Genomic DNA, 16,583 nt, shown 5'->3' with positions numbered 1-16,583 from the left:
GGTTAAGCTCCTAGATACTATTTTTTTTCTTTGGCTTTATCTAGTTGAGTCCTAGAAGCCAAAATTGTTGGCCTTATTTTGTTCAAACCTATTATAATACTCACTGAGTTTGAGCACAGTGAGTATTAACAAGTTTGTTTGAATCATGTCTGGAAATCCCAGTCCCAGGTCTCCCGATGGTCTCCTGCAATTTTAACCAGATACTTTATAAGTTTTTGTGATGGGTCAGAAACCAGAGTGTGAATCTTTTGGCATAAAGCCATCCTGGTGAAACAATTTGAGGTTTTAGACTAACTGAGAAGTATAGTACACATGTAATTACTGATTTGTTCTAAGTTTACTCAAGATTTAGATTATGGTGCAGTTGAGATCAATACCAGGACTCCTATGAGGTTATTAATTTCTTTGTACTTGAGGTCAGTAATTTGAATGTTCTAGTGAAATTGAATCTACTGCTGTGTTTTAAATTTTAAAACATACAAGATCTAAGACTGGGTCATGTAAATGAATAGTGAAACAGTTAAATTTCATTTTAAGTCAGTGAGCCCACTGCTTTGAAATATTTTGCATAGTTTTGTTCTCCAAAAGGGGACTAACATTTGTCAGTAACTTGAATAGAAATTCTATTGTGATCAGTTTACCTGCATTCTCCTTTCAGAGATTGAGGTGATTGGAGTAGTGTTTGATATGCAGCTTCTAAGATGTATAAAATAGTACAGTGCTCTGTAAGGTATCTGCAAGTACTGCTTCTTTTTAAAATACCCAATTCTGTTTAATTGTCAGTATATACACTGAAGTAGTTACTAGAATCTTAATCCCAGGAACTTTAATATGAAATAAGTTTCTATAAATTTTTTTACTGAATGATATGTTAATATGTTGCTTAATCTCATTGTAAGGTCTTACAATAGAATTGGAATATATTCTATTTCTTTTAACTTTTATATAGATATCTTCCTTTTAGTTTGTCTTGTTATGTTCATTATATATATTGAATTTATAACTTATATTGAATTAAGTATAAATCATTATGATAGGTTTTCCTAGTAAAAATGCATATTAATATTAAATGTTCATTAGTAACAAAAAATATAAATAACCATCTCTGAGACAGTGAGAGAAAATTAGCATTACCATCAGTCTGCTAAGGAAGACTGTTTTACTTGCTCTGTGCCTCCGTAAGTGTATAAATGGTATTTGCTTCGAACAAAAGTGAGTTAAAATTTAGTCAAAGATAAAACTTTATCCAAAGGGTTAAGTGAAGGAACAGTTTACTTGACATTCTCAATATGCAAAGTGAAACATTAAGAAGACTTTAGAAATAAGAAAAAATGACCAAAAACCTTCCTTCCACTATCCTTTAAATCTTGATTTTCCATTTTCACCATACTTTGGTGCTTTTAAAGATTTTTTCATTATTAAACTCAAATATATATATTTTCACAGATTCTCCTCTGGCTTTGTTGTTTGACTTGAGGGTATCATTTTATGGTAGAATTGGGCATTTGATTTGAAAAGATCAGCTAAGAAACATTCATGCAACACAGAATAGTCTAAAAATTGATTTTCTGCTAACTCCCACTTCTTTCCAAATCTTGACATATTTATTTGATTCTCCTCCTAACTAATTTGATGGATCAGTTATGATGGTGTTATGATAGTTCTGGTGCTTGTGATTAATATATGTTATGAATTTTATAAGAATTGTCTGAGTATCGGATTCTTGAAAACTCACTTATAAGTTCTTAAGAGTTAATAGATAGTTGTATAATCATAAATGTACCTAACTACTCTTTGGTATGTGGATGCCTCAGAAAACATAATGTAACTTCTTTCCCTCTCTCCTGCCCCCACCCCAACTCCAGAAATATGGGAAAACAGTGTAGACCTTTACTAAAGAGATAGAAGACTGTTGCACAGGGCACATCACAAAGCATGACTAATTTAAAAGTCCTCTTTAAACATCTTTATTTCTTGGTTTTAAAGAGCTACTACAAAATACGTATTCTCTGTTCTTTCTCAAACACATGTGTGCCCGTATGTGCTCACCTGCTTTCTTTTCTCTGTTTTCCTGACTTTGATCCTTTCTGTTCCTCTCTGGTCACATCTCCTTATCCTTTTTGGCTCACCTTTCAAGAGTCCTTTTTGCTTTTATATTTCCTCTCCCAGATGTCTTCTTCAACTTTTTATTACATAGAGCAATTTGACCTTCTTTTGACCTCTCCTGGTCCCTATAGCTGTCCTCAGTACAGCAGAAGTCTTGTATATAGCCCTGCAAACAAATATTTTCTCGTTTAGAGGGCTTTTCTCTAGGAGAAAATCACACTAACTAAACTAGCATTGTAAAGTGTCAGTGTAAAATTACCCCTATGGAGATATGTTCTAATAGTAATTCTCAATCAGTATACAATTTAAGGTCTGTTCATTGACATCTTTATTATCTGTGCAAATTTTTTTTTTTTAAATATTATTTTATTAGTTGGAGGCCAATCACTTCACAACATTTCAGTGGGTTTTGTCATACATTGACACGAATCAAATTTTATAATTGCCCTATCCTGGGTGTTCATTGGAAGGTTTGATGTTGAAGCTGAAACTCCAGTACTTTGGCCACCTGATGCAAAGAGCTGACTCATTTGAAAAGACCCTGATGCTGGGAAAGATTGAGGGCAGGAGGAGAAGGGGAAGACAGGATGAGATGGTTGGATGGCATCACCAACTCAATGGACATGGGTTTGGGTGGACTCCGGGAGTTGGTGATGGACAGGGAGGCCTGGCGTGCTGCGGTTCATGGGGTCGCAAAGAGTCAGACACAATTGAGCTACTGAACTAAACTGAATGGTGGAGGTGATTAGACCTAAACTATAACCCTAAATGCATCTCATGCAGAGTCTCTCAATCTACATTATTTATATTTTGGAAAACAATCATATGCTTTGCTAGTAATCAAAAGACCTTCAAAAGAAAATAGGCTGCTCAAGTCAGAAGCTATTAAAGAAGAGTGGATGCACACTTATATGTAAATTGATTTTTAACAAAGGTACCAAAATAATTAAATGAGGAAAGGAAGGTGTTTTCAGCAAATGGCTTAGGAACAACTATATATCCTTATTTTAAAAAATAAACCTTACCACCTTACTTCACTATACACAAAATTCTTTTGAAATGGATCATAGACCTAAGTATAAAATCTAAAATTATAAGGCTTCTAAAAAAAAAAACAGGAGAATATTTTTATGAAATGGAGATAGGCAGAAATTTATTAGGTAGCATACAAAATGCAATAACCATAAGGGAAAAATTGAGAAATTAGATTTCATGAAGGTTAAAAACTTCTGATTATTGATATAAAATAGAAATTATAAGCCACAGACTAATAGAATGTACTTTTAGTACATATTTGATTGTATTTGTTATCTGTTACCCAGTAACAAATCCAAACCTTAGTGGCTTAAGACAGTTATTATTTCTTATATCTCATGCTTTCTGTGAATAAGAAATTGGAGAGCAGTGTGCCTACATGATTTTGGCTCAGGGTTTTCCATTAAGTTGCAATAAGGTGTTGGCTAGGTAGGACCTTAGTCATCCTGCTTGACCAAAGGTGTAAGATTCATTTCTAATGTAGCTCACTCAAATGGTTAATAAGATAGTACTGTTACTGAGAGGCCTCAGCTCCTCTCTCTGTAGGCTCTCCATAAGCCTGCTTCTTGACTGGACTGTTCTGTTCTGATGACAGCTGGCTTCCCTCCAGGAGAGCAAGGTGCCTTTTATGCATTAGCATCAGAAGTCATACATTATCACTTGAACTGTATTCTATTAGTTACACAGACCAGCCCTGATTCAATGTAGGAAGAGACTAGATCTACATAAGGACATGGATACCAGAAGGCAAGAAACATTGGGGTCATTTTGGAGACCCTGAAAAGAGTCTCATATCCAGAACATACCATGATCAGTAATAAAAAGACAAACAACCCAATTAAAAATGGGCAGAAGACTTGAACAGATAATTCATATTATTAATTGCCAATATATTATATTGCCAATATAAAAGATATATTAATTGCCAATAAACTGAGTGCATGAAGTGCATAAAACATTAGTCGTCAGAGAAATGCTCAATAAAATCTTGATGAGAGAACCACTAAAATGGCTAAATTAAAGAAAGTGGCAACATAAATGTTGACAAAGATGTGTTGCAAGTAGAACTCATACTCAACTTTACTTGCAAGTAAAATAGCAACTAAAAGAGTTACAACTTGGAGGAAAGTCAAAATAGCCAAAATCTGAAACATGCCTAAATGTTTAATCAATAGAGGAATGAATAAATTCTGATATTACTGTGTGCTTTAATATTAGATGCACAATAAAATTAATACATAAAACAAGTTACATAGATTATTTTTGTTTTGTTGATGAGTTATTATACTACTCTGCAACGAAAATTAATGAGTTACTAGTAATAGAGTGTGGATGAATCTGCCCAGCATTATGCTGAACCATAAAAGCTGCACACTGAAGCATATATGTTGATGATACCATTTGTAGGCAGTTCTATAATAGGCAAAACTAATCTATGGTGCAAAAATATGGTGGGAATTAACTGTGGAGGGGCATAAAGGAAATATCAGGCATGGTGGGAATGTCCTACAACCCAGATATAGTATGTACCTGGGTTAGTCATATGTATTTATAGAACTCATTAAATTGTATGTTGGATTTGTGAATTTTACCATAAGTGGATTTTGCTTAAAACTGTAACAAATATTGGACTCTACATTTGTTTTTTACAGAAATAATTAACAATTGTGAAACTGTCTTTCTTGTATTCTAAGCCTGAGCAAATGAGAAAATGTATTGCAGATAATGGGAATCCGTTTTCTTCCCTTTGGAGAAGGAAATAACATGTATAAAGGGCAAGACTAAATTGTACTCTGTGGTATTAGAATGGAATTAGAGATATCATTATGAATTTATAGTTTATAATAGACAAATAGATATGATTGTAATCATGAGGAAATACCAGCCTAATTCAAATTGAGGAATATTTTACAATATAATTCACCTGTACTTTTCAAATTGTTCAAGGTCAAAAACTGTAAAGAAACCAAATATAGTCATGAATCTGGAAGGGGATGTACATGCTAGGGCTAAATGACTACTAAGAGGAAAACCTCAACAGACCCTAAACTTTCATCTCTGGCTAATGTTTAGCTTCCATGAAAACAAGAAGTCAAAGGTAGAATGGTATAACAATGGCTAAGCATTGAAAGAATGCCCACCACAGAGCCAGTCTGCAAGCATCTAGAGAGTTTGTCTTTCCCACCCTTTGGATCCAGGAACTTAAGGAAATCTCTGTCAGATCATCAGCTGGTAATGAAACAGAGATTTGAGTGACTATGCTTGACGAAGTGTTTACAAAAGAATTTAGAAAAATCATTAGAGAAATGACTACAACCCACACAAGCACCAACAACAAACCCTGAGGATGTGAGAGAACCCTATTTCCAGAATTACCATATTATAATATACAAAATGTTTAATTTTCAGCAAGAAATTATGCTTGAAAATAAAATGACTCAGGAAATGAAAGGAATAGAAACTATCCTTAAGAAGGTGCAGATATTGAACTTACTATAAACAGACTTTAAATCAACTGTCCTAAGTATCCTCAAAGAGCTAAAGGAAAATATACCAACGAACTTAAGGGAAACAAGGAGAATGAGGTATGAACTAATAACAATAAAGAGATACAAATTATTAAAAAAAAAAAAGTGTCAAATAGAAATTCTGGAACTAAACATCTTCTATGGCTGAAAGGAAAATTTTAGTGAAGGGGTTCAACAGCAGATTTGAATACACAGGAAAAATCTTCAGTGAACGTGAAGGTAGGTCATTTAATACTATCCAGTCTGAAAAAAAAAAAACGAGAAATGAACAGAGCTTAAGAGACTATGTGACACTACAAGTATACCAACATATGTATAATAGGAATCTCAAAGGGCAAGGGGAGAAGGAAAGAGGCAGAAAGAATATTTGAAGATATAATGGCTGAAAACGTTCCAAATTTAGTGAAATGTATGAATCTACACATCCAGGAAACTTAATAATTCCCAGTAGGAAAAAAAAGAGACCCACACTGAGACACATAATTACTGTCAAAAGCTGAAGTTGGTGAATCTTGAAAACAGCAAAAAAGAAGCAACTTAAAACATACAAACTATACACAATAAGATTAACAACCAGTTTCTCTTCAGATACAATGAAGGCCAGAGGACTGACATACTTAAGAGTGCTGAAAGAAAAAACTGTGTCAACCAAGAATTCTGTATCTACAAAATTATTCTTCAAAAATGAAGGAGATAGATATTAAACCATTCCCAGATAAACAAAAACTGAGGGAGTTTGTTGCTAGTAGCACTACTCTACCCCCAAATGCTAGAATGAGTACTTTAAGGCTGAAATGACACTAGATAATAACTTGAAGCTATATTAAGAAATAACACTAGCAAAGATAACAACATAGGTAAATAAAAAAGGCAATTTTTATTTGTTGTTTATAAGTCCTGTTTATCCCTCTGTGATTTAAAAGACAAATGCATAAGACAGTAATTAAAAAATCTATGTTAATGGGCACACTGTATAAAACTGTAATTTGTGAAAATACTATAAAGGAAAATGGAACTCTACAAGAGCAGAATTTTTTAAAAATACTGTTCAAGTTAAGTTGGTATTTATTCAAACTAGATTGCTGTAAATTTAAGATGTTAATTGTAATCCACATAGTGGCCACTAAGAAAATAACTAGGTATGGTTCCATTTACATGAAATATTCAGAAAAAATGAATCCATAAAGACAGAAAGTACGTTAGTGGTTTCCAGGGGCTAGAGGGAGGAGCAGTGGAATGTGACTAAATGGATAAGGGGTTTCCAAATGGGGTGATGAGAACATTCTGGAACCAGGTAGTGGTGGTGGTTAGATAATGTTTTTATTGTACTTAATACCACCAAATTGTACATTTTAAAATGGTTAACATAGTAAATTTTATGATCAGTACATCTTACCACGGGTTTAAAAAATTATGAAAAAAAATAAACAGCATGGTACTGGTATAAAAATAGACACATAGATCAGTGGAGTGAAATGGGGAGTACAGAAATAAACTCACATATATGTGGTCAATTTGTCTTCAACAAGAGTACCAGATGGTGAAAGAATAATCATTTCAATAAATGGTATGGGCTCAACTGGATATCACATGCAAAAGAATGAATTTGGTCCCTACCTCTCATTAATACAAAGTTAACTCAAAATAGATCAGTGACCTAAATATAAAAGCTAAAACTAAAAAGCTGTTAGAGAAACGGGTAAATTTTCATGATCTTGGATTTTGTGATGGAGTCTTAGATATAACATTAAAAGCACAAGCAATAAGAGAAAAAAATAGACAAGTTGAGCTTCATCAATATTTTAAATTTCTATGCACCAAAGAACATAATCAGGAAAGTGAAAGGCAATGAACAGAATGAAAGAATTTATTTGCAAACCCTATATCAGATACGTGTTTAATATATAGAATATATAGAGAACCTTACAACTGAAGAACAGAAAACAAACAACCCAATTCAAAAAAATGGGCAAAAGATTTGAATAGATATTTCTCCAAAGAAGATAATACAAATGGCCAACAGACACGTGAAAAGATGCTCAACATCATTAGACACTAGGGAAATGTAAATCAAACCACAATAAGTTTGCACTCACTAACATGGATATAATTTAAAAAATAAAGAAAAAACTCAGGATGTGGAGAAATTGGAACCATTTTATATTGCTGGGAGTAATGCAAAATGGTATATAGCTACTGTGGAAAGCAGTTTGGCCATTCTGCAAAACTTAAATATAAATGTATGATATGACTCAGCAGTTCCATTCCCAGATATATACCCAAAAGAATTGAAAGCAGATAATAAAACAAATACTTGTACATGAATGTACATAGTAGCACTATTCACAACAGCCAAAAGGTGGAAACAACTCAAATATCCTTTAATTCATGAATGGATAAACAATTTATGGTATATATATAATGGAATATTATTTGGCAATAAAAAGGAATGAAATACTGATTGCTGCTACAGCATAGATGGACCCACAAAAACCAGATCTGAGAAAGAAACCAAATTCAAAAGGCCCACACATTTCATGGTTAAATGGTTATAATGGTGAATTTTATGTCTCGTGAATTTTACCACAATGGAAACTCATAATAAACCTCCAAAGGAAAAAATGAAGATGGGCAAAGAAAGCTGTTTTGGATTAATGGAGATTAAAAAGACATGACAACTAAAGGCCATTTATGTCTGTGGACTACATCCTGGACTAGAGGGAAAGTTCAGTTCAGTTCAGTTGTGTCCGACTCTTTGCAACCCCATGGACTGCAGCACGCCAGGCCTGCCTGTCCATCACCAGCTCCTGGAGTTTACTCAAACTCATGTCCATTGAGTCGGTGATGCCATCCAACCATCTCATCCTCTGTCATCTCCTTCTCCCACCTTCAATCTTTCCCAGCATCAGTGTCTTTTCAAATGAGTCTGTTCTTCGCATCAGGTGGCCAAAGTATTGAAGTTTCAGCTTCAACATGAGTCCTTCCAATGAATATTCAGGACTGATTTCCTTCTGGGTGACTGGTTGGATCTCCTTGCAGTCCAGGGGACTCTTCAAGTGTCTTCTCCAACACCACAGTTCAAAAGCATCAATTCTTTGGCACTCAGCTTTCGTTATAGTCTAACTCTCACATCCATACATGACTACTGGAAAAACCGCAGCTTTGAGTAGACAGACCTTTGTTGACAAAGTAATGCGTCTGCTTTTTAACATGCTGTCTGGGTTGGTCATAGCTTTTCTTCCAAGGAGTAAGTATCTTTTAATTTCATGGCTGCAGCCACCATCTACAGTGATTTTGGAGCCCCCCAAAATAAAGTCAGCCAGTGTTTCCACTGTTTCCCCATCTATTTGCCATGAAGTGATGGAACTGGATGCCGTGATCTTAGTTTTCTGAATGTTAAGCTTTAAGCCAACATTTTCACTCTCTTTCACTTTCATCAAGAGGCTCTTTAGCTCTTCTTCACTTTCTGCCATAGGGGTTGTGTCATCTGCATATCTGAGGTTATTGATATTTCTCCTGGCAATCTTGATTCCAGCTTGTGCTTCATCCAGCCCAGTGCTTCTCATGATGTACTCTGCATAGAAGTTAAATAAGCAGGATGACATGTACAGCGTTGTACTCCTTTTCCTATTTGGAACCAGTCTGTTGTTCCATGTCCAGTTCTAACTGTTGCTTCCTGACCTGCATACAGATTTCTCAAGAGGCAGGTCAGGTGGTCTGGTATTCCCATCTCTTTCAGAATTTTCCACAGTTTGTGGTGATCCATGCAGTCAAAGGCTTTGGCATAGTCAATAAACAGAAATATATGTTTTTCTAGAACTCTCTTGCTTTTTCGATGATCCAGCGGGTGTTGGCAATTTGATTTCTGGTTCCTCTGCCTTTTCTAAAACCAGCTTGACCATCTGGAAGTTCACGATTCACATGTTGTTGAAGTCTGGCTTGGAGAATTTTGAGCATTACTTTACTAGTGTGTTAGATGAGTGCAGTTGTGCGGTAGTTTGAACATTCTTTGACATTGCCTTTCTTTGGGATTGGAATGAGGACTGACCTTTTCCAGTCCTGTGGCCACTGCTGAGTTTTCCAAATTTGCTGGCATATTGAGGGCAGCACTTTCACAGCATCATCTTTCAGGATTTGAAATAGCTCAACTGGAATTCCCTCACCTCCACGAGCTTTGTTCGTAGTGATGCTTCCTAAGGTCCACTTGACTTCCCATTCCAGGATGTCTGGCTGTAGGTGAGTGATCACACCATTGTGATTATCTGGGTCATGAAGATCTTTTTTGTATAGTTCTGTATATTCTTTCCACCTCTTCTTAATATCTTCTGCTTCTGTTAGGTCCATAAAGGGAAAATATTAATAGCTAAAAAGTAAATTATTGAGATAGTTTGCTAAATCTGACAATAGACTGTGGATTACAAGTAATAGTATGTATCAGTGTTAAGCATCCTGGTTTTATGACATTTTTACTGTAGTATGTGAGAGAATGTCTTTGTTCATAGGAAATATTTAATGAAGTATTAAAGTCTAAAGGGGCATGTCTCCAAGTTTGATATAATGTAAAAGAAGATATATAAAATGATAAAGCAAATAAGGAGATATGTAAATTGTTGGCTAATCTGAGTGAAAAGCATATGGGAGTTCCTTATACAGTTCTTTCCACTTTTCTGAGTTTGAAATTATATCAAAATTAAATGTTACAAACTTAAGATTTGTCTTTTTATCTTCTGAGCAGCAGCATGGTCCAGACGATTCTTAGAAAAATAATGTTGGAGAAAAAAAATAATGATGTTGGATATGCTTTTTTGGCCTGGTTTCCTCCTTTCAGTTTGTCCTTAGATTTTTGTCTGTTTCTCAGTTTCTGGATCCCAATATACTATTTATTTTCCTTTATTATAGCAGTCTGTCTGTAAGATTATTACATAATTAATATGGGTTACTCAGCTTCTATTCAAATTTATTCTAGCAAGTAAGATTGTATGCCTTCGACAGCCTGTTCTCGTTTTGTGTATTTTTTTCTTGTTCACATGCTTTTCCTTTGCAGTATCTTAGATAATGTTAAAAAATGTACAGTTTTCTTTTGAGAAATTAAAATATTAACTTCCCAGTGAACAACTTTGCTTCTGTTTTCATCCAATAACCTTTTTTGTCTGAAATTTGTGGTTAATCTGTTGGTAGAAGATCAAGTGTGATATGAGGTCTAACCTTAATTGAACATATTGGACTGTGGGCTCATTTTTGGTTTTGGCTCAAGCAGGTAATCTCTAAATGCTGTTAGGCCAGACCAGGCTTTTTGCCCATCACAAATGAGTCAGAGAAGCCCTTTCCTTAGTAGAAACTGCCATCAAAACCTCTTACTGCTTTGCTGGCATTCAGCTGTGGATTTTCACCTGTCTGTCGTTGCTGTTTCATATTATAAGCAAATATCCAGTAAAGGCTACTTTGAGTGGGTTTACTAAGAAGATCGTGATGATTCATTTGGTACTCATGTCTTCAATTGGTTAACCAGTTTTCTTTCCTTTGTGTGTATGATGGGATCTTCACTAGACAGAGGTAACCTATTGGATGGCTGTGTACCTGGATGATGGTGTGGTGGTGCTTGTTGGTTCAGTTTTCATGATACTCCTCCCAAGGTTGTGCTTGCAATGCTGCTGCTTATTTTGTGCTTGCATGACATTATTACTTTGACTGCGCTTTGTTGGTTTGGGTTTTTAAAACCTCCTCTCTTTTTGGTACCTAGAATAATTCCTGAAATTTCTTTGGTTGGTCCAAAATGAGTCAAACTTACAAAAATGAGTTTCAAGTCTAACTCTTTCATGGATCCTTTTCAGTTTTTGAAAGTATCATCAATATCACCTCTTAAGTTTCTGGTCTGGTAGGGAATCAGGGGGAATAAAAGGGTAGGTTTCCCTTAAACACCCAGGAATAGACTGCTTCCCAGATAGACCGTTTCTGAACCTGAGAATTAACTCTGTTTGTGAGCTTATAGATTAAAGAAAATAAATACATACTTAGAGTTAAAACTAAGTTATAGCATAGTTTCTTCAAATATCTAAAATTTAGGAGCCTCCACCAAAGTAACAGTAAATATAATTATCATGCCTAAAGCTTGATATGCATGTCTGATTTGACATTATATTTCAGAGATGCTGTTTACTCTGTAAACTGTTCTATTAACTAAGATTCTTGGGGTTCATAAGGTAAAAGTTAAAATTAATATTTCAGAAATTAATTTTCTGAGCATTTGGGTGGGTGTTGACAATAGTTGCTAACTTCTTCATTTCTGATCACTAGTTCTAATCAGTAGTTGTTTTTCTTGGGTATTTATAACTCATTTTGTTTTTTTCTCTCTCTACCTTATATACCTCTATAGAAAAAGGTTGATTGTTTTTCAAACTCAAAAACAAATTCAGACCTGAAGTGGGCCTGTTATATGTTAAATGGCAGGAGTTCATAAAACTGAAAAACTTTTTATTGCTCACATTAAGCCAGTGTTGGAGCAAATAAAAAAAATCATCTTTTGCTTATAATTTTAATCATCTTAAAAACTGTAAAGGATCCATTAAATTGGAATGGCCATCAGAGAAATGCTTATAATAAATAGCATAAAACTGTCAGATAAATGGTCATTCATCTCTAACTATTTATATTCTCATTCTGTTATATCTTCTTTTTATCTTTTGGTTGGACCCATACATTCAATAGAAAATTGCCCAGGAACGAGAAAAATTTGCTGATGAAGGCAGTATATTTTACACCCTTGGAGAATGTGGACTCATATCCTTTTCAGACTACATTTTCCTTACGACTGTTCTTTCGAGTAAGTATGAACTTTGTATTCACTTACAGGTAGCATACAGGACCATAAAAAAGAGTTCAGTTGATTGGAGGAGGAAACAAAACATGTTTGCAAAGTTAATGAATGATAAGTTATATCACATTTCATTTGTTTTGGATACTCTATAACGTGTATATAGAACCACCTGAAAAAGAGGAAGGAAAATAATGTATCCAGGTAAAGTTAGAAGAAAACAAAAAAGCAACTGTGAAGTTACATATACTTTTAACTGTTTGAAGCTCAAGATAATTTATACATTGCCTGCTCCTTTAGCCCTCATTAATGTTTATACTTCCGCAGTAAAACACATATTAACCTAGTATTTCATCTACTAAAGATGATTGGCTTGGTTGTTCTAATTGTGTTCAATATTCATTTTTGAACCTTGGAAGATTACTTCTTAAGACATACAACTCATCATTTACTCTTTTAGAGCACTGATGAATTTCTGATTATTCTAGGCTAAACAGTTTTGTTGATTAGTATGCTACTGTGAGTGTTCTTAGCATTGTTTCTTTTAGTGTGACTTTTTTTTAACCATTCAGAAAAAAAAGTGTATGTCTCTAGCTCTCTGTGTGCATTCCATTGAAATCTACCTAACTTGATCCAAAGAGATCTGATACTTCAAAGAAGTGATTCTCAATTTTTTCTCCATGGAGGACAGAACCAAATAAAAATAAGCACCTCTTCCTACCCTTCTCCAGAGTAGGCATTTGTAAAGATAAAACTGTAACAGTTTTCCAAACTTATGGTTTCCAGTGGGGAAGGGATGAGGAGGGAGAATTTGGGAGATTGGGATTGACATATACACTACTGTATATAAGTGTGTCAGTCTCTCCATTGTGTCCAACTCTTTGCAACCCCATGGACTATAGCCCCCCCAGGCTCCTGTGTCCATGGAATTCTCCAGGCAAGGATACTGGGGTGGTTTGCTATTTCCTCCTCCAATTGTATATAAAATAGATAATTAATAAGGACCTACTGTATACCACAGGGAACTCTTCTCAATACTCCATAATGACCTATATGGGAAAAATATCTAGAAAAGAGTGAATATATATACAACTGATCTACTTTGCTGTATAGCAGAAACTAACACAATATTATGTATCAGCTGTACTCCATAAAAATTTTTAAAACTATAACAGTTCTCAGTAAATGATATACACAGTTCCTGCCATAGCTGTGACCACTGTTACTTTTCTCTCCTCCAATTGACAGAAAAAATGAAGAAATATAGACTGATAATGCGTCACCACAGCTGTCCCTGAGTACCAAAGTAATTGAATACATTTATAGTGGGCCAGTGCTCTAGCAGCATAGATATGTACTAACTTGTTATGAAGACCCAAAATAATAAACTGAAAGCACATTTATGCTCTTATATTTTGTATTATTAATATTCTTTTGATGCATTTTCAAAACAGACTTCAGTTCAAATCCTGGCCCCACCACTTCTTACCTATGATTAAGTGTCAGGAAGACCACAGAGCAGAATCTTCAGTTTCTGCTGAAGATAGAAACTGCACATTGTGTAGCTCCCTAAATTCTGATTTTTTTTAAAAAGTCACACTGACTTATGAGTACTGGGAACCCCTCCAAGTAGCTCTACAGTTCTGGGCACCTTTACTTCTTGGTACTCAGTTCCTGGCTTAACGTTGATGGGTGAGTTACGAAAAATGCTTACTATTACAATCTCATACACTTTCTGTATTTGTCAGGATGAGAAAATATGATAAGGATATGGTTTTTAAGATTTTCTCTTTTCGCTAGTTTTAGCCATTTTGATTATTATATGTTTTTAGTATTTCTCTCCCTCATTGCGGGCAGATTTTTTACCATCCAAGCCACCAGGGAAGCCCAGTATTAGCTTTAGTCTTAGCACTGTTGATGTTTTAGGCAGGGTAACTGATTTTTGTGAGGGCTGTCCTTTCCATTATAGGATGTTTAGCAGCGTTCCTGGCCTCTACGCGTTAGACGCCAGTCATGCACACTCTCCCCCACCCAGTTGTGGCAAACAAAAATGTCTTTGTCAAGTGTCCCCAGAGGAGTAGAAATGGGGAGGGGTAATCCCTGGTTGAGAACCACTAATGTAGTTTTTAGCAGGGCTGTTTGGTTATGGTTTTATTATGTACCTCAATATAGCATTCTTATGTTTCTTATCTTGGGATTCTTTGAGTTTTGGGGTCTGTGGGTTTATAGTTTTCATCAAATTTGGAAAAATTTCAGCTCTTATTTCATCAAATACTTTTCTTTGAGGACTTCAGTTGTACCTACATTTTCCTTATATCAACCCTGTAATGTTTGTAGTTTACTATCTTCATTTTACAGATGAGGAAATTGAGGCATACAAAGCAATTAAAAACTTGCCTCAAGTCCCGTAGTAAGTAGATGATTTAGGGCCTGAACCCAGGCCACCCCAGCACAAGGGCTTCTGTCACTTGGCTTTACTGCTGTGGTCACATTTCCAGCAGTGATAAGCCATAGCTTACCATAGTGCCTCTTCTTTCTCTAAAACTGAGCTGTGGAAAGGCTGGTCATAAACTCTCCTGTAGATAATGGGCAGTTCAAGCATTCTTACAATCTTTATGTTGTACACTGCATTGTTTACTTTATTTAACAAATCATGGAGGGAAATATGCCACAGAAATGACATTGAGATCAGTTATTTCCCACATCCTAATTGCTGCTAGGACGATAAGTGAGGCATTCAGTGAATCAACCTTTTTATGAATAACAAGGAATCATTACATCTAAATACACTTCTTGCCAGGTCATCCGGCAAGAAGAAATGCAATCCTTTAAACACCAGAAGCTTTGCTAGGGAGTGGTGTGGGCCTCGGAGAGTACATTAGCATATTTATTCATCCGTTACTCTGATGAACAATGTGGACCGTTCTTCAGATTTCTGTGGAAAACCAGCTAGAGCAATGTGAACAGCATAACCTGTATGATACAAGACTGTTGTTTTTCTAATTATCTGGGTTTTTTTTTCCCAAAATTAATAGACTCAGTGGTGTTCAAGAATTTGCCATCTATTTTAGAAGTTTCATTTTTTTAGCTAAACAAGAATTTTTTTGACTCACACCCAGAATAACAACCAATTTGGCAGCAATATCTTGTGCTTATAATAAGCAGTGACATAAATTTCTCGCTCTTCTCTGTATGTACTTTGGATAATGGGTGCCTTCTCTGGCCAGCCTAAAATTTTAAATACCTTTTATCCTGTCATACACACACACACATACACATCTCCTAAACCCCTCTTTTGCTCTCTTTTTTCTCCTTGTCATTTGTCATGATTTCACATTCTTTTTCAGTTCAGTTCAGTTCAGTCACTCAGTCGTGTCCAATTTTTTGTGACCCCATGGGCTGCAGCACACCAGGCTTCCCTGTCCATCACCAACTCCCAGAGCTTACTCAACCTCATGTCCATTGAGTCAGTGATGCCATCCAACCATCTCATCCTCTGTTGTCCCCTTCTCCTCCTGCCTTCAGTCTTTCCCATCATCAGGGTCTTTTCCAATGAGTCATTTCTTCTTATCAGGTGGCCAGAGTATTGGAGTTTCAGCTTCAGCATCAGTCCTTCCAAAGAATATTCAGGACTTATTTTCTTTAGGACTGACTGGTTGGATCTCCTTGCAGTCCAAGGGAGTCTCCTTGCAGTCCAAGGCACTCTCAAGAGTCTTCTCCAACACCAAAGTTCAAAAGCATCAGTTCTTGGATGCTCAGCTTTCCTTATAGTCCAACTCTCACATCCATACATAACTACTGGAAACACCATAGCTTTGACTGCCAGACCTTTGTTGGCAAAGTAATGTCTCTGCTTTTTAATATGCTGCTTAGGTTGATCATAGCTTTTCTTCTAAGGAGCAAGTGTCTTTTAATTTCACATTCTATATAATTTATTTCTTTTCTTTCCTAAAAAATTATGAGTTTCAGGTGTTCAACTTTATAATTCACCATCTTATATACACTACAAAGTGATCACTATTACAAGTCTAGTTACCATCCGTCACCATATATAATTAACCCCCTTTACCCATTTCTCCTACCCTTCAACCTCCTTCCCCTCT

The 16,583-nt window shown here is 35.4% G+C and overlaps 1 protein-coding gene across 2 annotated transcripts in view; it reads left to right on the top strand.

Annotated features, from left to right (window-relative positions):
- Positions 1-16,583, top strand: part of MICU1 (mitochondrial calcium uptake 1) — a 214,755-nt gene that overhangs the window by 74,811 nt on the left and 123,361 nt on the right. For both annotated transcript variants that reach the window (XM_065922545.1, XM_065922544.1), the window contains exon 6: positions 12,375-12,489. In XM_065922545.1, the coding sequence (XP_065778617.1) occupies positions 12,375-12,489 (115 nt within the window). The remainder of the gene's footprint in view (positions 1-12,374; positions 12,490-16,583) is intronic.

This window comes from Muntiacus reevesi, chromosome 2 (genome assembly GCF_963930625.1).
Source record: "Muntiacus reevesi chromosome 2, mMunRee1.1, whole genome shotgun sequence".
Classification (NCBI taxonomy): Eukaryota; Metazoa; Chordata; class Mammalia; order Artiodactyla; family Cervidae; genus Muntiacus; species Muntiacus reevesi.
This window is presented reverse-complemented; position numbering and strand designations above follow the sequence as displayed.